Source organism: Perca flavescens, chromosome 19 (assembly GCF_004354835.1).
Source record: "Perca flavescens isolate YP-PL-M2 chromosome 19, PFLA_1.0, whole genome shotgun sequence".
NCBI lineage: Eukaryota > Metazoa > Chordata > Actinopteri > Perciformes > Percidae > Perca > Perca flavescens.
Genome location: NC_041349.1, coordinates 24,352,976 through 24,380,364, shown reverse-complemented (window position 1 = coordinate 24,380,364; position 27,389 = coordinate 24,352,976). Strand labels below are relative to the sequence as shown.

At 40.3% G+C, this 27,389-nt stretch overlaps 3 protein-coding genes across 3 annotated transcripts in view; 1 reads left to right on the top strand and 2 right to left on the bottom strand.

The window, feature by feature from the left end:
- The first annotated feature begins 139 nt into the window (after positions 1–139).
- Positions 140–1,327, top strand: gpha2 (glycoprotein hormone subunit alpha 2). The gene is made up of 4 exons (XM_028563691.1): positions 140–193; positions 575–716; positions 937–1,121; positions 1,223–1,327. Exons 1-4 carry the CDS (start codon positions 140–142, stop codon positions 1,325–1,327), a joined length of 486 nt encoding a protein of 161 aa, XP_028419492.1.
- A 4,325-nt stretch (positions 1,328–5,652) lies between these two features.
- On the bottom strand, positions 5,653–6,764 carry LOC114545418 (glycoprotein hormone beta-5-like). Its single transcript, XM_028563690.1, has 2 exons — positions 6,588–6,764; positions 5,653–5,841 (listed from the first exon to the last, which is right to left on the bottom strand). Exons 1-2 carry the CDS (start codon positions 6,762–6,764, stop codon positions 5,653–5,655), a joined length of 366 nt encoding a protein of 121 aa, XP_028419491.1.
- A 6,497-nt stretch (positions 6,765–13,261) lies between these two features.
- The window catches only part of ppp2r5b (protein phosphatase 2, regulatory subunit B', beta), a 38,113-nt gene continuing 23,985 nt past the window's right edge, over positions 13,262–27,389 (bottom strand). Inside the window, exons 6-13 of the mRNA XM_028563984.1 lie at positions 26,440–26,499; positions 23,814–23,922; positions 20,405–20,458; positions 18,872–18,922; positions 18,603–18,722; positions 18,179–18,306; positions 16,735–16,836; positions 13,262–14,104 (exon numbers count right to left, since the gene is read on the bottom strand). Coding sequence (XP_028419785.1) covers positions 13,867–14,104; positions 16,735–16,836; positions 18,179–18,306; positions 18,603–18,722; positions 18,872–18,922; positions 20,405–20,458; positions 23,814–23,922; positions 26,440–26,499 — 862 coding nt within the window. The 3' untranslated portion in view covers positions 13,262–13,866. The remainder of the gene's footprint in view (positions 14,105–16,734; positions 16,837–18,178; positions 18,307–18,602; positions 18,723–18,871; positions 18,923–20,404; positions 20,459–23,813; positions 23,923–26,439; positions 26,500–27,389) is intronic.

Sequence of the window (27,389 nt, the reverse complement as noted above, 5' to 3'; positions counted from 1 at the left end):
ATGGACACTTGCTCAAGATCATGCATGCATGTTTGCACATACAGTACATGGTTAACATGGAAAACCCAGATGCACACAGTATCCTTCACCTTTTCTCTATTTAAAAAAAGAGCCTTGTATTCATTTAGAGTTTCTGATTATGTTATCGCTGTCATGTGTGCTGCTGCTGCTGCTGCAGTACGTGTACGAGTCGGTGTGAGCAGTGTGCGTACGTGTGTCAGCAGGTAGCTGTTAAATGAGGCAGATTGAAAGGATGAAGTCTGTATTGTTTTTATTCACATTAGCTGTTGCTCAGCTGAGTGACACACAGGCAGACTTGCAGGATGGGAAAGCACCTTGATAGATAAAGGAGGGGGCTCTGGGCTTTGATTTTAGGGGAAAGTTCGTCAGGAGGGGATCACCTCAGGTTGAGTGAAAACTCAGTGTTTTGAGAAGTCTTCTTCAGTTTCCTCAGCTCAGAAAACCGACTAGATCACTTTTGACTTGTGACACTTTATAATATTCCCCAGACCAAAAGGAAACATTTGAGAAAAGCCAAAAAAGAAGTTCTTACCGACAATGCTGTTCTGTTTAGATCCTCCAGGCTGCCATCCAGATGTCGCTGTGCATGACCTCACATTTCTGCATTCTGGTCCTACCAGTGATGTCACTGCTGCTGCTCTTCTCTCCTATTGGATGGAGCTACGATGGCCTCACCCCAGGGTGTCACCTACACCGTAAGTAACACACAAAACAGCATCCATACATGTGCATATTTTCAGGAAGTTACAGGGCTTATGGGAAATGTGGTCTAGAGAACAGCAGCATCAAAAGTCCTTCTAGTTGAGAAATAACCATGATTATCAGTGCCAAGTTTCTGCAGTTTATAATACTGCAGAAACAAATACTCACACACATTCGCTCATCGCTCCATCTTTTCTCTCCTCTCCTCTCCAGCCTTCAATGTGACCATCCGCAGTGACCGTCGCGGCACATGTAAAGGCACCCACCTGGTCTACGCCTGCGTGGGCTACTGTGAGTCCAGCGCCTTCCCATCCAGATACTCTGTGTTGGTGGCCTCCAACTTCACCCACAACATCACCTCCGCTTCACGATGCTGCACCATCAGCAAGGACGCTAAGGTGAGAGGAAATGAAAAGAGGGGGGGTTGGAGTCACCTCACAGCCTCTAGTTTTGATCATGTTTGCCAGTTGTTCACGTCCTCTGGCTTTTCCTACCTCAGGTCAAAGTTCGCCTGGACTGCCCTCGAGGTCGTCACCATGACGAAATAGAGATCCTGACGGCGAAGGCGTGCCGCTGCGACATGTGCCGCAAGTCCCGCTACTGACACACCAGGACAGTATGCTGCATACCAACTGTACACCAGGATAAATACCCAAGTTAGTCAGTTAAGCAGTGCAAACTCTGGTAAATGATTGAAATACAAGCTTTTCAGTAATGCACCAGTCTATCCTTTTTCTATCTATGGCCACTTGTTTTGAATGTTGAAGAAAATCCAGTTTAACTTATTTAGCTGGAAAAAAAATCAACCAAGTTCCTGCCTGGATTAAAATGGGAAATTCACACTTTTTAATGTCTTTAAAGATTTGTGTGAGTGTATCTGCGTGTTTTTTGTGTGTGCTTGTGTAATGTGGGATGTAAGCGAGGTTTTTCTTGAAAACTTGACTGATGCACATTTGTGTTTAAAGGCTATATAAACCATTCTGTCACTCACACTTCAAACAAACCTTTTTTTTTTTTTTTTTTTTTTTTTTTTTAATAGCTTTGAGGCTTGGCAGACACTTCACTTTGGAAGCAACTGAAATAAAAAAAGAATCAACCCACCATTCATACTTAGTGACTCAGTAGCAAGTGTAAGTACACAGAGACAGTCAAGTCATCTCACTGACTTGTAAATATACTGTCAACCTTTGGAACCAACATAAAGGTCATACATACACGTAGTTTCATTCTTTGCAATAACCACTAAACACAGACAAGAGACCAAAGAATGTACAAATTTATTTATATTTATGAATTTGAATTAAAGGACATTTTGTAAATAATATCTATTGATGAAACCAAAGAGTGTTGGAAATTTCAATGAAATAAAATGAGAAAGTAAGAGAAATGCACTGTATAGTTTGTGATGAAATTGTATTCCAATAAATTTCTATTCTGTTCTGCAACGTTAAGTAATTTATGTGGATCTTTCTTCTTGTTACACACGTACGCACACAATCTTGTTTTCATTACATAAGGGGACATTGCATTTACTTACATTCATTCCTCTGTGACCTTGTCTAACCCAATAACCATGACAGCTACTGTACATGCCTAACTCCAAGCCTTACCCTAACCTTAAAGTGATGGTTCGGAGTAATTTCACCCTAGGCTGCTTTGCACCTTGACCTCGAGCCAAACAACCCCCCATAAGCCCTTTTTCCCTTGTTATAACGTTGGTCGAGTTAGCGTTCTCAGCTGGTTAGCTTAGTGCAGGCGCTAATGGATCCACGTTTGTATCTCGTAAGGTACCCCACTAATAATGCCCGGAATGGTACCAAACGTCGCAGCCAAGAGGAGTATCCATCAAGCAAGTGTTATTTAAATATACTTCTGGTGTAGTTACAAACTTTCTAATGCCTCGTTTTATAAATACAGAAACTATTTGTACTACTGTAAATGTTTTGTACCATTCTGGGCATTATTAGTGGGGTACCTTACAAGATACAAACGTGGATCCATTAGCGCCTGCACTAAGCTAACCAGCTGATAATGCTAACTTGACCAACGTTATAACAAGGGGAAAAAAAAGCTTATGGGGGGTTGTTTGGCTTGAGGTCAAGGTGCAAAGCAGCCTAGGGTGATATTACTCCGAACCATCACTTTAACCTTAAACCAAGTCTTAAGCTTTAAATCTAATGATATATGTTGTGGGGACTTGCATTTTGTCCCCGTGGGGAGCTGAGCCCCTATTGACCTCACCACCACTGTCTCTCACAGTGTGCATGTATCACGTCACCTTCAAGTAAACACATCAGGTATTATTGTAAAAAAATAAAGAGCCTCTTAGATTAATACTGGACCGGTTAAAGGCCTTGTCATGTCAATTCCAGTTGAAATGATAATTTATTGGTAAATATCCCCATACAAACAATTAACCTGGGGCCTTTGGACCCCTGATGGTCTAGGGCCCCAGGGCAGTTGCCTGCTTTGCTCGGTTGGTAATTCAGCCGTGGTATACACAAATAGAGTACAACAGTTGGAAAACAGAATATATGCAAAGCTAACTTCTATGTTTTTTTATTTTTAAATACGTATTTTAAAGGAGAACTCCGGGCAATTGTTACGTTAATCTTGATTGCTATATGTATATGAGTACTGTCGATAGCAAAAAAAAACGAGCCGAATCGGTGCTAGCAACACGGAGCTGCTGCAGCTACTGCAGAGAGCTTAGCCTGGATGACACCAGACTCTTCTCAGCTGTAACTGAGAGTGGGTCTGGGAAAGGTTCATTGACAGTTCATTTTCAAAGGGGCGTCACCAACGGACGCCACTAAAATGCCTCTGGGCTCATTGGATAGTCCTTCAACCAATCAGACCAACGATATAAATGTGATCTTGGTTTTTGGTGTGGTCCCTCCACGCCCCCTTACTTTCTCCTTGCAGGTGTTGCATATTTATTTATTTATTTATTTATTAGTTTATTTGACAGGGACAGTGTACATTAATTAACATTGCTGCAAATGCACCAGAATTAGCCAAAAGGCTATTTTTCATCCGTTGTCCCTGGACAGATCTTGTGAACTTGTTATCTTCTGCACACATGCTGAAGAATTTCCAAACAGCTGATATGTTGCAGGTTAATTCACGAGGCTCCCTACATGTGCAAGAATAGCGCGGACACGCGCTTCACACCACACACGGCGGAGAAGTTGAGAGAAAAGAAAAAGAGACTGTGTCTCTGTCCGTGTGTGCGTGCGTCCTTGAGAACTGTAACTCGTATAACTTATGTTGTCAGTTCATTATAGCATTGACCGGTATAAAATCGGCATATGTCAGACTGACCTGCCGGTCCCTGGTCTTGGTGAAGCATGGCTTCGGTAGCCGTCATGTTGAATGTAAACAAAAAGCTGCTCGCCGTCGCTGCGCTATCCTCGTCGCGTAAAGCCCGCCTCAACGGTTGTGATTGGTGTTAAACCCGCCTCAGCGGTTGTGATTGGTGCCTCAATTTTGAGGACATTGGAAATGGGTTTGAATGGGCTCTTCGCCAGACTGACCTACAGAGCAAATCTCAAATTTGCCGGAAGTTCGTCAGGGTTTACCCAGGCTACCGAGAGCTCCCACTCAGCTAAAACGGCAGTTATGGGGGCATAAGATAAAGAGTGCCTTTGTGCCTCTTAACAGACACAAAATGCAATTAAAATGTCTGTGCAACATGAACAGGGACCTTACATGACAACAAGATGCATTTAGCGACTTAGCCATTGTTTAAATTCACCTACCCTCTTAGCTGCTAGCTGCCGTCTGGGATGAGTGAGTGAGTGTGTTCAGCCAGGCTGAATAATAATCATCACGCAGCAGTTCCATGTGTATTTGTAGCATATATATCTATTTTGTGTGCTGTCGTTGGTGAATATGAGTCTCTGCAGTGGCAAATTGTGTGCTAGTTTCCTTAGCCAGGCTAGCAGCCCTGACCGGCATCCTTCTACTTCCTCCCCGCCTCCCTCGCCTGCTGAGGCGGATAACAATCCAACAAGCGCCCGCTGGTCTGGTGGAGGTCTTCCAGAAGACCGTTCAAGCCTTTGCGGCGAAAATTGTATTTTATTTCACCCTCACAAATAGGTGATTGGCACTGTAATGGTTATGACCATATTAGTGACTATGTAACTACATGGAAATGGACCAAATTATGTTTATGCCCTGTACAGTAAAATAGTGTTTTAGACGGCTAGCTGTAGTCTCGCGCTGAAGTCCCGTGGGAATTCAGTTGTAGCGTGAAAAAGGTAAATAGCAGTGTGCAGGTTGGAGGAGTGTAGTGTGTGAAAAGTGACGATCAGAGGTGTTCACAAGGGAAGAAGCTTAGAGTTTGAAAAACAAGGGTTGATTTACTGTGGAAAAGAAATGGTTCGCGTTTGTGCCTTTCCGAATTGTGTCAACAGAATGAGAAAAATACAAGAACCTAAACTTTCATCGTCTTCCTTTCCATGACCATGATATTCTGCAGTTGTGGCTAGTTGCACACTGCTATTTACCTTTTTCACACTATAACTGAATTCCCACGGGACTTCAGCGCGAGACTACAGCTAGCAGTACTCAGTACGACAGTACTCGTTTACATATAGCAATCAAGATTAATGTAAAAATTGCCCGGAGTTCTCCTTTAACAAGAGCCTTTGTATGTTCTTAAATTCAGTATTGCTAACATCATGGCAAAGAATCACAGAGCTTTTACTATGAAATGTAATGCTTTCTCTGTTATTTTTCCTTTCTTACATACAGACTCATATAAGTATACACACACATCTGCAATCTACAGAGAGACTCATTTTTAGGTCACTAGATGTCAAGTATCACACTTACTCAAATGTCTTAATTTCATCATTTTATTCAGAGTCATTCATATCAGTAATACTCTTAGTATCATTGTTTGCTGAAAGCGTGTCCTGCCCATTAGAAGGTCTCACACTCTGTGTCCTGTGTGGAGCAGACGGCACAGTGGCAGTGCAGAGCCATGGGGTAGTGGTAGAGAGGGGAGACGTTGGGCTGGCAGCCCGGCAGGCGGGCGGTCATGTGGCGGGAACGATTGTACGTACACACGCGGTGGTGTCGCTGGATGTAGGGGGGATCTGGCACAGGTTTCTGCAGTATTCACACACACAGGTGAAACAAAACACAGGGTTATTTTTTGCTTTCCATTGATAGGTATGCTCTTTGACCAGACATTGTTTTTCCGTATACCAACAAAGAATAATGGCAGTGAATGAGATCTCTACATCTAGCATCTGTCCGGTCCACACTTTGTAAGAATGCGTTGAAGACTTATATATTTGTACATTTTTGACCTTGGAATTTGTAGCTTGACCAAAAAAAACCTCAAGATTCACTTGCTGAAGCTGAGCTTTCAACTGCATCTCACTGTCTTCTGTGGAAGGAAGAATGTAGATGCAAATGAAAACTCAATTTATTAGTAAAAGCAGACCTTGGTTTTTGTTGTTGAATGAGAAAGCTCCATCTGCTGAGCAGGACTACCAGATGCTGTTGAAAGTCCTGGAAAAAAGCTGGTAAAAGCTGGTAAATAGACTTTGAGTTAAGATTTCTTTTTTTTCTTTTTTTAATCAAACTCTAATATTGACCTTCTGCCATGTGTCTGAGCCAGATCTACTGTTGCTGATTCAGAGCTTTCTCTTCTTAAGGCTTTGAATCTGACTGAGTTCCTCTAAACTTGGTTTTTCAATTAACTCAGAGGTGAAATTTGAATCCGGTCATCGGCCTTCTTATGGTTTGGGATAAGTCCTGGATCATTAAACATTTATTTGATGTCTCACAATTCACAAAAGTGTGTGTGTGTGTGTGTGTGTGTGTGTGTGTGTGTGTGTGTGCGTTACCTCCCAGGTTTGACAACGCCCCCAGCAGGCCTCTGTGGTGATGTGCAGTCCCTTGCAGCCAGGCTTCTGGGCCACAAAAGAGAACTCTCGCACCGCGCAGCCTCGGAAACCATGCAGTGCGGCTGCCCCGGCAACCAGGAGGAGGAGGAAAATGAAGGACAGGGGATGAAGATGCATGCTGGGAATGGTGAATAGAGAAAAAAAAAATGTTAATGGAGGGAATACTATTATTCAAGGGTTTATATTCATTATTCCACAGCTACACGTGACCTTGTGTACCTGGGTTGGATACAGTTTGCCTAAAAATAAAAGATGCAGTTTTTTTGTGTGTTTTTTTAATGTAAAATGGATCATGAATTGCTGAAGGTCATATTGCCTTTTCATTTAAATCTATAGGGGAAGATGATCCACAAAGGCTGACAGAAGACTGACTTTAAGAGAAGTACTTTAAGAGTTATGAGTCATTCAGCATGACTCACAACTCCCTCTAGTGTTATTTATGGCTACTGCAGCCAATAGTAGACTACAGTGACCTAGACACTGTAAAAAAAAAAAAAAAAAAAAAAAAAAGACCTGTGAGATATATATATATATATATATATATATATATATATATATATATATATATATATATATATATATCAAAGGTCATTAATAACTTAAACTAAACTTTCAAACTATAAAGAAACGACTAAACATTTTAATTCCATTTTAAGAGATAAATCTGAAGTAAAGTTACTTAATTTCACTTTCACGCATTAAAAAGCTGTTTTTCTTGTTTTAATCAGAATCAATAGTCATTTCTTTGATGCTACTGGAGACATCTGCTTAATTACTCTTCAAGCAAAGCACTTAAACCATACTAAAACAACTGGAATCACCTCAACTCAGCCAGACTGCAGAATGCTTCACTTGTATTAAGAAATATAATACTGAAATAAAAATACTTTCTGCATGAACAGAATGATGTGAATACTTTTACAGGCAATAAAACCACTAACACCACACTGTCTTCGCTGTGAGTACAGTAACTCCACAGCCTGCTAGCAACATGTACACTTTTTGTCCGTAAAGCAGTTCAAAGTATCTTAAAAAATGAATAATTAGTCAAATAAATGCTCAATACCTGCCCTTCAATACTTACTGGATGTAGAAAATAGGAAAAAAAACACTTCTCACCTTTTCAGCTGAAGATCCAGCAGAGATTTGAGCTTCTGGACTCCGGTGTCTCTCTGCCCGGACAACAACCAGTGAATGGAACCAATCTGTCCTTGTTGTTGTTTTTAGAAGGCCATTAGGGCGGACGGACTTTCTGACATCATAGCAATTACAATGAAATACCATTAGAGACCCCAAGCCAGAAATAATGGAGACTCCCTGGAAAATACTGATGCTTGCCCATGTTTTCTTAACCTCAGCCTGTATCTCTCTGTGTGAGTGTGTGTGCACTCCTTTATCCAACTTTGGTCTACTCTCAGTGATAGGAGGATTGGCAGTATTCAACTCCACACTTACTGCGACAAAGGATTGGTAACATGAATACAAAGGACTGAACGGTTTAAAATCTGAGTAATTTCAAAGTTAAGGGATTGGACATTTTTGTTAGATCCATACCATACCAGTGTTTTGCATGTGTTAGCCCATTTACTAAACGTACCTATACCTTACATTACAGCTAACCATTTTGCAAACCATGCTGCTTTAGATTTATGGCTGTATTTTTGCTACTGTTCTGGGCAGCCATTGGTTTCCATTCATTGTTCCATCCTAATGCAATGGAATATTAGGTAACTGATGCATTTTCTTTTTGCAGATTTCTTTGATTTGATTTGCAATGGACTAAGAAACTCAAGCAAGTTTCAAGTGTCTAATTGATTCTGACACCATATGGAAATGGGTAGAAATCAACGGTTGACTCTGGTACATCCAAACTGTGCAGCCTGCACTTGAAAATGGTCAGCAACAATGTAAAAAAACATTGACATATCACCTTACAAAGTTGGTATGGCTATGAATTAGTTAACTGTTGATTAATTTACACATTTAGCAGACACAAAGAAACATTAGCATTCAACTGAAGTTGTGTTTTGTTGCCAGATTATTGTAACCATTATAAATGCAATACTTACTCGTCTTTAGCTCTGCTTTGGTCTCCACCAACTCCTGAGGGAAATGTCTGGCTATTTAACTGTTCCACTAGCCAGGTGCTAACTTTACATGCTGTTTAATGCTACATGTAGGCAGGTAGTGTACTGTGGATTTATGAGAGCTTTTAGGCTAACAAAAAACCTGTCTGCCTGAGACAGGAATTGCAGATGCGGGCCAAAAAAACAACACAATATTCTAGACGCGTAGATAATGCCAAGTAAGTTCGTAACTACACAACCGACTGGTCACGTTCCTGTCTATACAGGAATATAAATTGGTGCAGCGTTATGTAACGCACACTGTGCCTGTTGATCAAAGTATCAATAAAAGGAAGTGGAATTAATATTATTGAAGAGACAAAAGATGTGACACAAAAAAAACAGCACAGACTCCCAGAGTGTTTTCTCAAAGTGAAGTTTCATTTTTATGCACATCGTTTTTTTCTCCATTCTACACCCCCCTGTAATGTTACGTACAGTAGTAAGCCTCTACATTCAAACCCCCCACACACCGCTGTGTTGGACCCCAAAATATACATCTTCTTCTTCTGCATCGTCTTAATCATCTTCTCTAAGGTTTTTCTTCAACACAACAAACACAGACCATGGGCAGACAGTGCAAATCTAGAAATTCAGTGAAATTGCTACGTAATGCAGTTGTAGGTTTCGGTAACATTATATATTCTCATTCTGTTACTGTTTCTCTGACTTATTGCCATTCTATCGTGTCTAACTCTACGTCTTTTCTTTCCTCGGTCTTTCTCCTCCTCTTTTTTTTATCTTTACTGGCTGCTTTCATCCAATCCGTTCACACCATCCCATGGATTTAAATGTGACAGTGAATGAAACCAGCGTTTAATGGCTGTCTGCGAGGCGATACCCAATCTCTCTACGAACACTCTCTCTTCTCTCGCTTCCTGTTCTGGAGCAGTTCTAGAAAGAGACAATATTACTATGGATCAAATATAAGAGAGAATTCTAGAACAGTGGGAGCTGGGGTTCCGTTTTCATCGAGTCAGCTGACCGATTGACAATAACAATCAGGAAGGTCTGTTAATTAAGCTAGCCAAAACAAATTTGAGTGTTACGAGCAAGCTCAAATTTAGTCTCTTTTCATTTGTCTTTTTTTGCCTGAATCAAAACAATGTTTGAAATCCAAACAAATGGGAGGATTTTTTTTTTTGTCTGCCCAGAGTGCCAGCCCGGTGAGGTTTGCAAGTGCAGGTTTTGAGGCGTTTACTGGCATGAGGCTGCTATTACAGCTAATCCATCAGTGCTTTTTCTGTGGCTGCTACAGAGCACGGCCCAACAAGTTTGTGCGCTTTATGCTCCAGTATTGTGCAGAAATTCTGCCTGAAAGGAAAAAACTATACAGCATTGTGGTACTTAGAGAAGAGAGGCTGTCACTGTCAATGGTTCCCAGACCAAGTTGGGGGTTGGGGTCCCGTAAGGGGTCCTGAGATGAATCAGAATAGAAATCAGTTAATTAAAAGGACAGGGAAAAGAAATGTATTTACACAAAAAGTATTTTATTTTTCCTCACATTTTTTGCGGTTTTGTATTTTTACTGATTTGTATCTTGAAGTTGAGCACCCAATTAGAACGCACACTTATTGTTTTTTAAAACACTCTTTGGTTAAACTGCTCGCAACTCATGTCCACACGAAGGCCAAGGGGTTTTGCTTGTTGGGGGTCACAAAGCCAAAAGGTTGGGAACCACTAGCATGTGTGATAATGTTGACTCAGGTTCCAATTTTTAGCTTTTTCTGGAGCTTTCAATTGTATCTCACAGTCTTCATCCCATCAGCAGATGGAGTTTTCTCAGTTGTCATTTGATGTCAAACTACTGTTTCCATGCTCAACAATGAACTCTCTTGGACAAATTTGGTCTGACTGACAAACGTGTTGGAGGTTATAACCTGGATGTTGGATGCAACATCTGCAAATGGAATTAAATGCAAAGCTGCAAGCTCTTTTGTAGAAAGAAGCAGTGGCAGATTAGGTGTGACTGCAGCCTAAATAGCATCAGAGCAAGGCAATCAAACTCAAACTTAAAAGCATTCAGAAAAACCTAGAAAACTGGTCCAGGTGCAGATTCATTATGACTCTGCTTAAAATGCTAAATCAGTCAATAACAGCTCAATAAAACTTGAAATGCCCATTCGAGAGCTGCAAGTCAAATGGATTTCAGAACCTTGTTGACTCAGGCATGATTGAAGGGAGTGTTTTTGAAAAACTGCTGGTCCGAAGGGTTTTTGAAGGTTTAGTTATGAAGCAGCCGACAGCGTCTCAAGCGTCAAAAAAACACAATCGATTTGTTTTACGATACATTCGGATTTCAAACCCTGCCCCTTCAGGAAGGAGAGAAGGAGAGAGAGAGAAAAAGAAACAAAGAGAGTCACATTTCTCTCATTATCTATCACTCTCTCTACACACATCTCCTGCTCACTGATTCCTTCACAGGATACACACCAACGTGTAAGCATGCACGCACGCACGTGCACGCACGCACACAAGCACGCACACACTCACACACACACACACAGACACACACACAACCTGACCATCATCTTCAAATAAGGTTACATTTTCCTGATCAAATAGAAAATAAATAGCATCAGTATCAGTTTTCCACAAAATGAACAAGATTATACAAAAACCAAGAAGAAAAAAACAGAATTACAAAGCAAAATCATTTCCATCAAATAAATTTACACAGAAAGTACCTTTAAGACAAAGTGAATATCAAGGACGCAACAGGAGTAAAAACAAGAGTGGGGGGGGTAAACATTTGAGTGTGACACTCACTTCCTGTTTAACCCCCTAAAAACACAGATTATCCTGAAAGAATGAAAATATTGCTAAAATATTTTTTTTTTCTGTTTTTTTTTTTTTACCCTCTTCTCTTCATCCCATAATTCTCTAGCATAATGATCAGACAAGAATAAACACATTTTCCTTAGTTCGTACCGGGAAAACAATTATCATCGTCATGGTCGCCATCTAGCAGCGTCAAATCTGCTGAGCCTTAAGGAACAGATGCTCCGGGTTCAGAAATCCAACTGGATTACTGTGTTGTTATTTTGGTCTGAAACACATGTGGTGCGCTTTATTTGTCTTCGAGTAACCTTTGTGTTGGGTGGGGTTTACTAGTCTGCTTGGATACATTTTTGGTTAGGAATTGGGGGGTTCTAAACTTCAACTTTGTCAAATGTAACCTTGGCAAATGAGTGAATTTGTAGAACTTTTAACCAGAAAATCAACAACGTGTGCCACATCATCAAAATGAAATGTACCCTGTGGAGTTTCTGAGCGGGTCCACATTATGGTTGTATTGCGCACGAGGTTTCACATGTACGCACACGGGCACACGGGAGAAGTGCCCATGCTGCCGGTAGCATGCTATTCCATGGATCGACAGTTGGTGGTGGTAATGTGCAAATAAACTTCGCAAGATGCCAACAAATGCAGGGAAGAAGAAGATTGCTAGCAAGTAACCATGGATGTAAACAATGCACAAAATAAAATATAAATAAATCGGCTTAACAAACGTTTTATGAGGAAGGAAATGCATTTGGCGCATTTGTCAAGCCTGAAGTATACACACAATGTGTTTTGGTGAGTACCACTGAATGTAAACACAACATTGTTTGCAAGAAAGCTCCACAGGGCATCTTTAAACACACACCAAAAAAACATAATCTTTAAAGATGGAATGTTTTGGGAATTTGTTTTAATGAAATACCCCTTTAAATTACACCCACCGCACCACAAACAACCAAAATTTCAAAATAAAAGAAAACCAGCCACTGCCAATCCAGTTCTTTCCTCCCCTCTTTAAGGTCTGTTAAAAGGGGAATCCTGCTGAATTTCAGCACTCACATTATGGCCTCGTACAGTTAACATGTGATGTGAATTCAGAATTGGAGCCGGCCTTCCCCTTTATGGTATCTGCTACACTAGTGTTTCTCCAATAATACACTACAGAAATATCCAGAGACATATGTATATATATAAAAACATTATCATCATCATCATCATCATCAGTAGTACTTAGAGTAGAGTAGAGTAGTAGTAGTAGTAGAGTAACAAGTAAGAAGAAGGAACAGTATTGTACTTAATATCATTATCATCATCTTCATCAGTGGTTATTTAATGTTGAGGGACTTTAGGCCCGTCCTTTGGTGGAACCCGACAGAATGAGAGAGGAGTTAGCGCCAGAACCATCTGTGTGTGTCTGTGTATGTGTGTGTGAGTCTGTATGTATGTTGAGTGTGTATGAAATATTTTGGTGCGTCAATCAAGTGTTGGTATGTAAGATTTGTTTGACCTGGATACTCTGGTACTCTCTGTAGCTCTGTCTTCTTATATTTACAGTAAATATGTACCTGCGTCTGTGTGTGTGTGTGTGTGTGTGTGTGTGTGTGTGTGTGTGTGTGTGTGTGTGTGTGTGTGTGTGTGTGTGTGTGTGTGTGTGTGTGTGTGTGTGTGTGTGTGTGTGTGTGTGTGTGTGTGTGTGTGTGTGTGCGTGTGTGCGCACGCGTGAGGGTTTGTGTGGCAATGGTTTTGGGACATTTGTGTGAAATTGCTTCTTTTGTTAATTAATGTATTGTGCTATCCACGCATGAAATAAGCATCTCTGACCAAAAGATAAATACGACGCCACAGTACAGACTCTGACTCGGTTGGTTAAATGTCAAGGCAAGTTAGACACATGTTAAACTTGGTTAGTGTTGCACCAAAAGAGAATTTTCATCTCTTATTTAAAGGCTGATTTGAAGCAGGCCAGCTACCAGTTTTGGATACTGACCTGCAGTTTGATAAACCAGCCACTAATTAAAATGACAGTCTGGACTTTTGGACAATATTCATCTTCTGATCTGCAACATAATGTGTGTACAGCAAAAAGTGAACCAGTTTCACACAAGTCTGTCAGAAAAAAAAAAGGTGCAGTCTTTACCTCGGATCACTGAGTTTGTGCGCTTTTTCACAAAAAAGCCACGCCCTCGATGATACAAGATAAAAAGAACAGTGGATTTCGTACCTTTTCTCTCCCAACACTTTCACCATCAACCTCATGTCTTTTCCCTGTCCCCTAACCTCCGTGCTATCCAATCTCTGTGGAGCAGCACCTAGGTGGCGCTCTCCCCGGCCCCAGAGGAGGAAGAAGAGGCCCCGCTGATCTTGGGCTCGGGCTGGTCAGAGTGAGCCGTCTGCGGGGAAGAAGGGGTCGGTGGGTCCCCTCTCTCGCCTCGCTCCTGGAGGTTGCGCTGGTTCCTGGCGGCCTCGGTGACCATCTGCATCCGGCGGTCCTGGTGCTCCTCCAGGCCTCGCCAGAGATCTGCACGCTCCCTCTCTCGCTTCATTTCCCTGGAGAGGCGGGTTGAAGGGAAAAAGAAAAAAGAGAGGGATGAAGAGGGATGGAGAGAAATGAAACAAGAAATGAACTGAAATGTTTCAGACATGCCAAAGTACTCTGGGACCTGAGAGTAAAAATCCTAAGGGGATCTTTGGTGAATACTTAAATATAAGGAGGATTGTCTCAAAGACAACTTGAGCAATTGTTAACAGGAAGGCATTCAGCGTAAACAAACAACAATCCCTGGAGATATGTTGGAGTGTGTTGGATTTACCATCACACTTTCTCCTGAAATATCCTTTATAGCACAGTAATTGTACTGTGTAGACCACCAACTGCAAACTGCAGTCATGTGTTCTTGAATCATTTATTGGTTGTTCGTGATTGTGTGATGTTAATGAAGTACTCTTAATAGACAATTTAAATCTTAATTAGTTAGACAAAAAACACAAAAATGAAAAGACGCCACAAATAGGTTTCAGTTGGCACAAATGATTTAAAAAATGTGCAACAAGGGTTATGGTTGGCATGTCAGATTATAATCTCACATTAATTGCAAGAAAGTTGTCAAAGGCCCAGTATAGAAATAAAATTGAGATATATACTAGTGCTGTCAAACGATTAAAATATTTAATCGCGATTAATTGCATTAATGTCATAGTTAACTTGCAATTAATCGCATATTTTGATCTGTTCTAAATGTCCCTTGATTTCTTGTTGACCCATTATTTCTTCTCATTTTAATGCTCTTATCAACATGGAAAAGTGGATCGGCTTGCTTTGTGCTTTTGTCGCCTGGCTTTGACGAGGGGGGCGGAGAATTCGCATCAGCTGTGTGCTCGGCCATCAAGTGGTATTTCAGATTGGACGTGCTGCGATGATAGCTCAGTTCACAACGACAAAACACACAGATCACTTTGGTCTTGTCAATGGAACTTTCCATTCAGAATCTTATTGACATCCATTTCGGCGTCTCGCGCTCGCCATACACTCAAAACGTAACGTTAGCCTACTACTCTTTGGCCGGCTCGCAAGCCCAAACAAGTGTGTGCGGTGTGCTGGTTGTTTTGTTTCCGGTCTAGCTAGATCCGGTGTGGTGTTGTAGTTTTTCTAACGTTACTAGTTGTTGCAACAGCATGTGAAAAACTACAAAGTATACTAGGCCAAAAATAACGTTAATCTCGCAATAAAAAAAATGTACGCCGATAAAATGGATTTGCGTTAACGTCATTAATAACGCGTTTAACTGACAGCACTAATATATACATTTCATACTGTATATTGCTAAGAAAGACTTTAGTATGTTATTAGTTATTTGAGAATAAAATAAGGGATTAATCCAATTTATGACATAATTTATGAGCAATTGATGACCTTATGGGACCTTTAAGCAGGTCTAAATGAATTAAATTAGGCATATCTAAATGTTAAAGTTATTCCCCAGAAGCACAATAGAAAACAGACTTTACCTTGGCTGAATGACATCCTATGGCATTTAATGAAGACAAGAGATGCAAACTTGAAAACATCTATTAAATCAGGTTTAGCAATTGATGGGTTAATATATAAGGGTCTTAGAAACAGCTGATTTCTTTCTTGACGTCATTTAACAGGCAAAAAGAAACTATAAGAGCAGTTTTACGGGGACACTAATGGTACCTGCACATCATAAAGGTCCAATGTGGAGGGATTTCTCCCATCTAGCATTGAGATCATGTATCGCAATCAACTCTCTCGCACCACGCAGTTCAAAGTACGTATTACAGCTACGGTAGCCTTCATGCTTCAAAAAGCCGGTTTCTTGCTCTTTTCAATATCCTTTTTCTTTTTCTGGGCGAAGAAGAAGAAGACTCCTGTTCCTTAAATTTGGATTTTGAATATGGTCCTCCATGTTTCCTTCTTGAAACTTGCCGGGGCCTGGAAGCTACGATACCCATTAGCAGCATTAGCAGCACCTGTTTATTATGTGACAGCGAAAACGCGAAAGGCGGAGCAGTAACGTATTTCAAGACGGCGCATGAATATGGAGCGTCTACCCCAGTTCATGCAAATGCAAATGTAAAATTTCAAGCCAAAAGTAATACTTGGAATTGATGGTGGAGGTAAATATTAATGAAAAAGGACAAGTCTGTGAACGGGCAACACAGATTTTGATAATGAACAACTAAACACATTACACACTGGACCTTTAATCAAACAAGACAGACCATGTAAATAAATCAGCTTTAGAGTTGTTGGTAAGCTTTGGTCTGAGCCAGGCTAGCTCTTTCTGCCTGCCCTAATGCTAAAGTTAACCACGCCCTGACTCCAACTCCGTGCTTATCTCACACACATGAGATTGATATTGATATCTCACTCTCGTAAAGAAAGCAAAAATGTCTAACTACTCCTTTAAGTATTGTTTCCCAATAGTATCCACTATCTTGAGTTCAAAACTGGGTAATGAACGAGTGGAATCATGATGTGATCCATGTTGAAAAGATGACCTAAGTGATACATACTTACAATGTGAAATAAAATGTGATGGATAATGGAACAAATGCCTTCTATTTCTTTCTCTTGTTTTCACTGTTGTATCCAGTGACACAAATACAAGCACACACACACACACACACACACAAAGAGAGTGAGTCATACTCACTTCTGTTTCTCCACTTTGTAGGAGGCAGTGAGATCATCAAACAACTTGCTGTTCATCTCCATGAAGGTCTTCAGCACATTGTAGATCAGAGACACAATGGTCCTGAAGAGACAGAGGAAGAGGATAATGAACATTATGGGTTAGGAGATAGAGGTTAGAAAAGCCTGTGTTTTGGAGAGATTAACCCATTGGCAACCATATGTGTTGCCTGTGTCTCTGGTAGATACTACTCTGGTACTATCTGTAATGCAAACATTTTAGCATACACTGTTAGATGATACTGTAGGAGGCTTGTACATTTTTGTCAGTGTTGGGAAATTAGAGTTTGTATCAGCTGTGAAGCTAAATGCTATGTAACATTCTTACATATTAGCAGTAGTGGAGAGTAATTAAGTACATTTACTTAAAGGTCCCATGTTGTAAAAAGTGAGATTTCCATGTCTTTTTTTTATTATAAAGCCGGTCAAAGTGCTATATAAATACTGTGAAAATATAAAAAATGCTCAATCCATAGAGAAATGCACACTGCCCATATTCAGAGACGGTGCCTTTAAACGAGTCATCAGGACTTCTGTAGGGTTGTGATGTCACAACTATACCAAATATAGAAAGAAGGTGCTTCTACAGTGCCGTTACAATCGTTCCCCGGCTGCACACCCTGAAAGACCCGGGAAGAACCAGAAACGCTGACCAATCAGAGCAGACTGTACTTTTTCGGGAGGGGGCCTTAAACAGAGTTTTTTAGACAGAGGGTGAATACAGGTATATTCAGACAGACAGTATAAGAAAAAATAATGTGTTTTTTGAACATTAAAGCATGTAAACATGTTCAATAGTAGAAACCCAAAATTATGAACCTGAAAACGAGCATGATATGGGACCTTTCAGTATTATTTTGAGGTACTTGCACTTTACATGAGTGTGTTCATTTTGTGTTACTTTTACATTTCAGAAGGAAATAATGTACTTAATACTTCACAACATTTATTCAACAACTATAGTAACAAGTTAATTTGTAGATAAAGATTTTATAGCTAAGTTAATACAATATGATGCACTGTTCTTGGTTAAACAGCACAAGAGCATGTCAAGTAGATAAAATAGGTCCCCCATTGACCAGCTGAGCAACATCTAAATGCTGCTTACATGTGAATGCAGTAATAATAATCACACATTAAAATGTTATAACACTTTGAAACAGAGCACTGTGCATAACGAGTACTTATATATGTAAGTCAAAATGTGAATGCAAGACTTTTACTTACAATGCCGTATTTTTTACATGGTAGTATTATTTATTTTACTTAAACAAAAAGCATCTGAACACTTCATCCCCCATCCAAACCATAATACTGCTTGAGGTTACACCCATATAGACCCTAGGTATCAAAAGCTTTGAGTTATGAGTTGTATTAATTTAGGTGTGTTTGTGTGAGCCACTGACTGGTTCCAGTGCTCCTTGGAGACTCTGTAGAGGGTGGCGAATACCAGCGGCAGGATGACTTGACAGTTCTCCTCTATCAGACTGAGGATGTATTCGTTGTTCCAGAAGTAAAGAGCCCGCTCCGCTACCTAAAACAAACACACAGACAGAAGAGTTGACTTTAATTTATCAAAGTTGTGACAGGATTCTTATTATCAGACGGATGTTTGTGCCCACAGTTTGAAGTTATCCAAGTAACGGATCTTCAGTGGATTGTTTTTTTCTATAGTGATATGATAAATCTGTAGGCAATTAGGACACTGTTATCAGGCGTTTTACCCCCCAAACTGTTTCATTTTGGGTCTATTTTCAAATATTCGCTGCTTTTAGATAATACTTTTGAACATTTCAGTGCGGTATCAATGTAGGAAGATGTGGTGTTTACCTGGAAGTGAGGGCTGGAGATACAGGCTGCAATCTGTTTGAAGAGTGGCTCCTGGACCCGGATGAACTGGGACGGCTCGATCACATCCAGGATCTCCTCAATTTCCCCCAGGAACATCACCTGAATATGCAGGCACCCAGACACCACATTTTTAAAATCAATACAGAAAAGGCATCTCACGACTCCCAGAAGTGGATTGAAATATGTTAAGTTTGGAGAAATACTTTACAATACATCCTACAGTCCTACAATAAATGCTGCTGTCTCACCTCTTTCTGGGTGCAGGTTTTTGGCCAGTACTTGAGCAGCCCTCTGATGATCTGCAGAGAAATTATGAAGCACATTAATATGAATAAACACTGCAGCCATTAGCTCAGCAGGGTAGCTGTCTGCCGCCCATAAGTGCCATCCCTATTAACTCATATTCATACTCTGGCTCGTTTTTCACTGTATTGAGGCTGGTGAATGAAGAAGTAGTTTATAGCAAGTGCTCTAATTCAACCTTAGACCAGTTGAGTTTAGATTGGTGAACTACTCACAAGGACTAACAATAATTGCAATGTTTGAAGGTTATATGACTGGTAACCTCCATTTATTACTACTTGAGTCTTATTCCGTAGCTTTGTCCATCATTTCTATGATAACACTGTACACACTAAAGTAAACCCCTCATTGCACAGGAAAAGGATGCGGTACGGTAGGTAAAAGTTGAATCAGGGAGATGTTTACAACAGACAGTTTGGGTAAAACGTTTATTGTTCGACCTTTGTTTTCCAAGTTTTTTACCTTCAAATAACTTGAGATAATCTGAGGGAATCATTAAAAGCCATGATAATGGATTTTTTTGACACTTGGGGGATATCAGAACAAGCTGTAAACACAACACTGACATATTATCACCTTAAAATGTTTACATACTCCAGCATACATGCAAGCAAACAGTTGCTTACTATCATGCAGACACAGAGCAACACTCATTAGGAGTCATATTTCTGGTTGCCTGGAGAATGCAAGTGCAATATTCACTCTCCTTATTAGCTCTGTTTTGGTCTCCACCAGCTGCTGAGGGAAATATGTGGCTCTTTAGCTGCTAAATGCTCCACTATGTTCACCAGGGGCCATGCCATTGGTCCCACTTTTGTTTATTTAACTTAGTTCACAGAAGAGCTGTTAAAGTTATATCACCCGAAAGTCTTTCTTTAGGAGTCATACAAAGTCATACGTTATGATTTATATGTTATCTGTTAAATTGAGCAATAGAGTCCGAAAAGTAGTAAGGCCGGCAGTTACTAAACTCTAACTGAGTGTGTATTATTGGTCCAATACGACATCTTTCGAACTACAGCGGTTTCGGAATAATGGGCCACTGGGCAGTCATCGTTCACCACCTAGTTGCTAATTTGTCTGTCTGCTGTTTGGTGATGAGCAGATAGTGTACAGTGGGCTTATCAGAACTTTTAGACTAAAACAGATGCCTGCTGCTGCTTGAAAGATTGATAAAACAATAAAGTTGCAGGCCATTAAACCCAAAACGCGCTGAAAGATGCTAAAACACTTTGTAAATCTACAGACTGGGATAATTCTCTGTGGTACATGTGGTCATTTGAGCCATTGTTTACAGAAAAATACTGATTTGTGCAGCTTTAAACCTATACGATTCTTTCTTGCCACATCTGACTTCTTTATAGTGAGTGATGTTACCCTGGTTCAATATCACAGCAATTATCTTGGTTAACAGAAATTAAATTCGATTAGCAAGTGTGTTGTAGTAAGTACAGTAATGTAATGAAACACAGTCTTACATATTCAGTCACTGTAGCATCTTTTTCCATAAACTGCACCACACAGTAGGCCAGCTGTAAGGACAGAGGAGAAGTGGTTAGAACACACACACACACACACACACACACACACACACACACACACACACACACACACACACACACACACACACACACACACACACACACACACACACACAAACCCACACACATTCCCTGAAGCTGTCAAAAAGACAAGGGGGATCTTAGCACTTATCCCTTAGGATTACACACTGCTAAAGATCGGAAAGACAAGTTTTCCAAGGAGAGATGTGTGTCACACGTGTGTGTGTGTGTGTGTGTGTGTGTGTGTGTCTGTCTACTTCTACATCAGCTTATGTCTCCTCTTATGTGATCTGCAACCATTTCCTATAATTCAGTAATTCAGTGTGTGTGTGAGTGTGTGTGTGTGTGTGTTTTGCGGTTGCCCCCTCCACCCAGGCCGGTTGCTGTGGCAAGTGGACACCGTGGCGACGGAGACTGTGTGTGCGTGTGTTTACTTCGGAAGGAGTGATGTCACACACACAAAGTCCCTTAAGGGCGATGTGAGATAGAGTTTAGACCTCTTGTCTCTGCCTCTCTGTCTTTCCTCTTCTGTCATATTTATACCTTTGCCGTGTTCAAAGGATTACTGTAACTGGTCTATTTTACGACTTTTAGATAAGTAAGTTCAAGTGTCAGCAATATAAAAGTATGCTGGATTGTCCAATTATATATTTACAGACAGTAGAGGTTGTGTACTGCCAGATTATTGATGGTTGTTCTCTGACAATCTTTTTGTAGGACAATCACTTTTTATTTTCTTTGTTTTGTTTTTTGTTTCTGTCTTTGTCTCATTTCTGACCTGTAGCTCCATTGTCTGTCTCTCTGCCTGTCTGGCTTTCACATCTTCAATGGCTTTCATCTTTTTTACCCGTCCAATCCCTTTTTCCTTCTGACGGTGCACCTTTCTTGTTCTTCTCCTCTCGCTTCATCCCTAACTTTACTGTCCCTCACTCGCACCACAACATGGTTACAGAAGCAGAGGTAAAGAGGGAGCGGAGGCTAAAAAAAAAAAAAAAAAAAAAAAAAAAAAAAAAAAAAAAAAAAAAAAGTGATCTGTGACAGCAGGAATGTCAAGTTTGAAATGAAAGAAAAAGTAGGGGAAAAAAAGGGGATTAAAATAAAGGTGCTGATCGGTCAAACTATTTAAAGTATTAGCGAGGCATTAGAGAAGCTGTTTGGGGTAAATGTGATGTTGGATTCTGTTGTCAGGTTGGGCTTTGTGGGTGCAGGAGGCCGTTGTTAGGCTAAGGATTATGGACATTGTAGTGTTTTTAAGGCTGAGATTTTAACAATATTGATTTGAGCTCTAATGTTTCTAATGATTCTTGTCTGTAAAGTTGTTACGACCTGCATGTCAAAAAGTAGCCTTTCCATGCTTTTAACACTTCTTTCAATGACTCTGTCAGGTATAAACAACATACAGTAAGTCAGCCTGTTCTGTGAATCAGGCGGACCTATTCACAGTGTCAGTTTTCAAGTCGAGAACATGCTGTTAAGTTTGTTATCGACTCAAAACTTGTTAATTGGAACCATGATGTGTAACCATGTTTGTGGCTACACGATGTAACTCTAACCGCTGTTACTACAATTCAGTGACATGAATATAAATGAGAAAACCCTTCATAGGCTACGGGAAGGATGATTCAAACATGTTTCACAGTGTTGAGAAACCTTTAAGATGGATAAAAGGTGCTGCTGTGATATTATGTATTGATATTTAGATCCAGAACGGAGTCACTCCCGCGCAGCCACACCTACTAAGCACAAAACTGCTGTCCACTGGCATCATGTATCCCCCGTGACCCCTGTCAAACCCAGTGTGTGTTTGAGTTTGTGAATAATGTATGTGTGTGAACCACAGGGAGAGAGACCGGGAGGAGAAATGTAGGGCACGGTGATGCTGAGACTCAGAATACACACACACACACACACACACACACACACACACACACACAGACACACACCTCTGTACAAACTGTACCTTCTGCATAATTAAAATAATGTGTGGCAGGAACAAAATGCACACACAAACACACACAATAGACTGGCTGCCATCTGTGTTGTCAAATATTATAATAACCCAAACACACATTTACACACACTCAAACACCAAAGGCAGGCACTCACGCACGCACGCACGCACGCACGCACGCACGCACGCACGCACGCACACACACACACACACACACACACACACACACACACACACACACACACACACACACACACACACACACACACACACACACACACACACACACACACACACACACACACACACACTAATTCAAAGGTGAGCGCATCTCTCTGCGTTATTGTCTGTGACCTAACTCTGCCTCCTAGTGGTACATTTGACACATTGCAGGAACCCTTTACTACTACTAGACCATTCATGTATTGTTGATTTATCAGGGTAAGAAAAAGACCTGAATTTCTTCTTACTAGAGATGCCAATAGTTGGAGGAATAAGGGCTCTAAAACCTAAAAACTACAGTTTGAGTTTAGTAGACTAGATATGGTTTCAGTGGCATTTATACCCTGGTAACCACAAAATATAATTAAGACTCAGAGTTTTGTTGCTTTTCTTTGCTTGAAAATGGTATCCAGGACACAAAATATCAGCTGAACGGTACAACAGACGATCACATAAACATCTGTTTCCTGCATGCGGATTTAGACACGGCATCAAACTATACCAACACATTTTGGTACAGTGTAACTGCATTTGTGGTATTGAAATGAAACACTACTAAATGAGTGTCAAACGAAAAATAAATGAGTGTTGTACGTTTTTAAAGCAGAAAGGTATCAAAAGAAACGTGGGCTAATAAGGCATTAATAATTTATCTAATAATTAATTTGATCAAAATTGCCGTATGGACAATCTAAATCGCAGGAGGCACAATATTTGCTAAAAGCAAAATTTGTGTAAAAATACCATTCTGAATTATTGTGGTGCTGCAGAGATGGCCCAGCCTACAAATGGTATCATGCAGACTTAAGAAAAAAAAGAGAAGAAAAAATCTTTCTTTGGTACAGATCATCGCAAAAAAAAAGTCACAACCCTTTTCCATAAAAATGAGAATAATGATGCAAAAAAATGAGAATTTCCTCCAATATCGTGAATCCTATGGCAATTGCAGTATCAGTAATTTATTTACTTATTTAAACATTTTAATTAGAGGATGAACCCTTTGAGATGCACCATCTCGTTTTCAAGGGCTAATCGCAATTAGATATTTTGCCAAATCGTTCAGCCCTAGTGGTGATACTAGCCGTTACGAAATAGTCCAAAATACAAACAAAGACATTTAAATACCGGAGTATGCAGGAAAAGGTCACTGACCTGTGCGTGGAAGATGGAAAGGGACTTTGCCGTGTGTAGCGGGATGAGAACCCGAACCAGGAACTGTTTGTGTTCAGCCTTCAGCGGCAGGGCGAAGCCATTTATGATGCTAAAGGAGAGGAAAAGACAGGACAGTTACAGTTAAATACTTTCATCATGTAGCACTCTTTTCTTTTTATCACGTTTGCTTTCTTCCTGGCAAAAACAACAAGGTGATGTTTTTGTTATTTTATCTCTGCATTTACACAAAAACATCACATATTACTCATAAAATCTACTACTAACATCTGTGTAGGCATGTGCATTCGTCTGTGTGGTGGAGTTTATTCTTGTACTGTGTCCGTTTCCAAGTGACTGGACAAATGCGTGGTCTGCTGTTCGCTGCTGCACTGACTGACATAGCGGTAGTTCAGCATGCAGAAGGAAGAGTATGAGCAGTGGACGAGTGGGAACTAAACTTGTGAAGTATGACTCTTATTTAGCAGCTCTTTATTTATCGGTTTGTCTCTGTATCAGTCAGTGTGTCTGCCTGTCTGCCTTCATTTTCTACTAGCATCTTTGTTTAATAGAACATTTTTTTAATATCTCCCTCCTGCTGTTCCTCTCATCTTTCTTCCTGCCTCCTGTCTTCTTTCTCTCCCGCTTTCTTTCTGTACAATGCATCCTTGCTCGCCCATCTCTCTCTCCCTCTCTCCGTGTGTGGGAGGAGCTATAAATACCCCTGTTACCACCAACATGAATACAAACCTCTCTCTCCTCTCCTGCTCTCCCTCCTTTCTCCACTTCTGACTCACCGTTCACTCACTCATCCTCTCTCCATCCCTCATTCCTCCATTCCTCCCTCTCTTCTCACCTTGAATTCATCATATCCTCTAACTCCCCTCTCTTTTCTCTATATTAACCCATAGCTCTCAAACCTCAAAAGTCATCGTCCATTTTTGATTTCACGCATTTTTTTTTTTTTTTTTTTTTTATCAGGTGAAATGGTGGTCATGGGTTGGAAGAAAGGTTTCAGATTTTGTATGAAGCTCTTTATACCCTTCAGGTTGGGAAAAACTAAATCAAAAAATGTTGCGCTAAAAATATTCAAGCACTTAACCAGCATTCAGACAAATCACTCCAGTCTCTCTAAATCTTCTGAATCCATCCCTCTTTTCAACTCTCTTGATTTTTGATTTATGTTTAGACAGTAGCTCAAGTTCTTGCATGGACAAAGTACAGAGTGTGGACCGGTAGCTGGAAAGGTGCCTGTTCGCCTCCTTTGCACTGCCAAGGTGTCCTTGAGCAAGGCGCTGAAGCGCCAAACCCCCAACTACTTGGGGCGCTATCCTGTGAGGCAGCCCCCTCGCTTTGACATCTCCCTATACATAATGAGTGTATTTGAGCCTGTGTGTGTAAATATATATAACATGGTGAAAAGAAATGTTCTTTAGTAAAGTAGAACTTTGTTTTGTAACATCAATAAAGAGTATTGATAGGCCCTTCTGTCTTATCAGTGTCAAATAATGAAAGACAAAGGCAGAGCTAGATTCCAGCCCAGAATGCCCTTGAGATAATACTGAGTTGTTTGTTTGCTTGATTTCTCATCTTCCATCGTCATTTGTTTATTCTCTGTCCCCTTCCATGTGTCCGTGTCTCAATCCTTCTATCAACATGTCTGTTTATGTAACACAAGTACGTCAATATAACAATATAACAATATCATTGCTAGTTTCTCCGTCTCAAACTTGAGTAAGGAGAGATAAAGCTCTGCAGAATGTCTACATCTCACATGGGAGACACGTTGCTCTGCTTTCTTTATAAGAAAGAAACTGTAACTCCCCTCTCCTTTTATGTATGTTAGCATAACAAGGCCGTATATATATATATATATATATATATATATATATATATATAAATATAATGATATAATATTCCTATAACATCATTCTATAACATCGTTCTGCATACAGAAGGAGTTGGGCAAACAAACTATAATAATAATAATATCACCAATCTTTCATCTTTCATTTTCTCTCTCCCTTCCTTTCTCTTTATTGCTGTCATCTATCCATTCTTGTTTCCATCGATTTGTGTACGAGCTCAGGCAAAGAGCAAGACATGATTATCAGTTTGGCTTCCTTCCTTGCTCTCTCATTCCCATCTTCCTCATTTTTCTCTTACTGGCCTCAGAGACAAAACAACACACCTCTGAGTCATTTCTCATTTACGTATTTAACCCTCCTCTTGTTTTGTCTCTTCTTCCTGCCCCCCAGCTTTACTCATTTGCCTCCTGCCTTTTAACTCATTTCTTATTCTGTCGGGCTTTGCAGCCACAGTTGGGTTTACCTGATAAGAAAGAGGGAAGAATGCTAATAAATCAAAAATAAATGCATACTGTTTTTTGTGTTGAGCAGTTGCAGTATTGGTTATGCTTTGTCGCCATTTTTCGTAGTTGCTTAATTCACTGGGTTACCAGCTGTCTCATGAATAGGCACAGCTGGCCAAGTACAGTATGTGTGTATATAAGTGTGTGTGTGTTAACACTCAGCTCCAAATGCATTCATTAAGCCACGATATACTACAAAGTATGCCAGCAGAGCAGCAGAGTATGCTCCAAAGTGTCTGCATGATTGTGAATACGAACCTGCCGAGGATTTCCAGAAGCTCCGCGACTCCGTTGAAGTGCTCAGTTTCATATATGAACCTGAATATCAGATACAACCGATACAAAACACACACACACACACACACACACACACACACACACACACACAGAGTGACACGTAATGATGCATCGGTAGGTCAAGCAAAAAGTAAAAGCAACTTAAAGAAAGACTGCAATTCTTGAAATAGTAAAACATTGTTAACTTCCTGTAAAATTACAAATGCATATAATTCCCTGGCATTCTTGCCTTTTCTAAGGAATAGATTCATATCATGATGCACTGTGTCTGGAATACAACTCTGTCACCTATGTGATGATGTCATTTGAGAGAGACATGAAGTGCAATAACTGCTGTCAAAAAGATACTGAAACCAGTTAACTGAGACAGAAATAGAGCATGTTGCAGTACTGCAGCTCTACAATTCAGTCACACTTGGTAAAGGGTTAAGATGAAACATGATTGTACATCACAGCACTCTTGTTGGTCAAAGCTGTTTAAGCAATTATTTGAGGAGATTTGTGTCGCAACTCTCAGGATAGATGTGAGTGTTAGGACTGTTTGTGCACGCCGTGTGCCTGTTTGTGTGCATGTGTGGCAGAATACTACTTTATCTGAGCCAGAAAAATACTTCATTATAATAATATAATATTATTATATATATAATATATATAATAATAATATTATTATAATAAAAAGTTAGATGACATGTACCAACCCAATCCCATTTTCCTCTGTGTTGCTGCCCCATTGACATATTGTGCAGACCATAATTACAGTGTACGAGCAGCTGTGTGGGAAAACTGTTAACGTCAGCCTCTTAGGTGTAGTTCAGAATCAGCAAAAGAACTACAGAAGCATTAACAAATTGGTGACCAAACGGGTGCAAAGCCATCACCACTGGCACTCATATATATAAAAAAATATTATT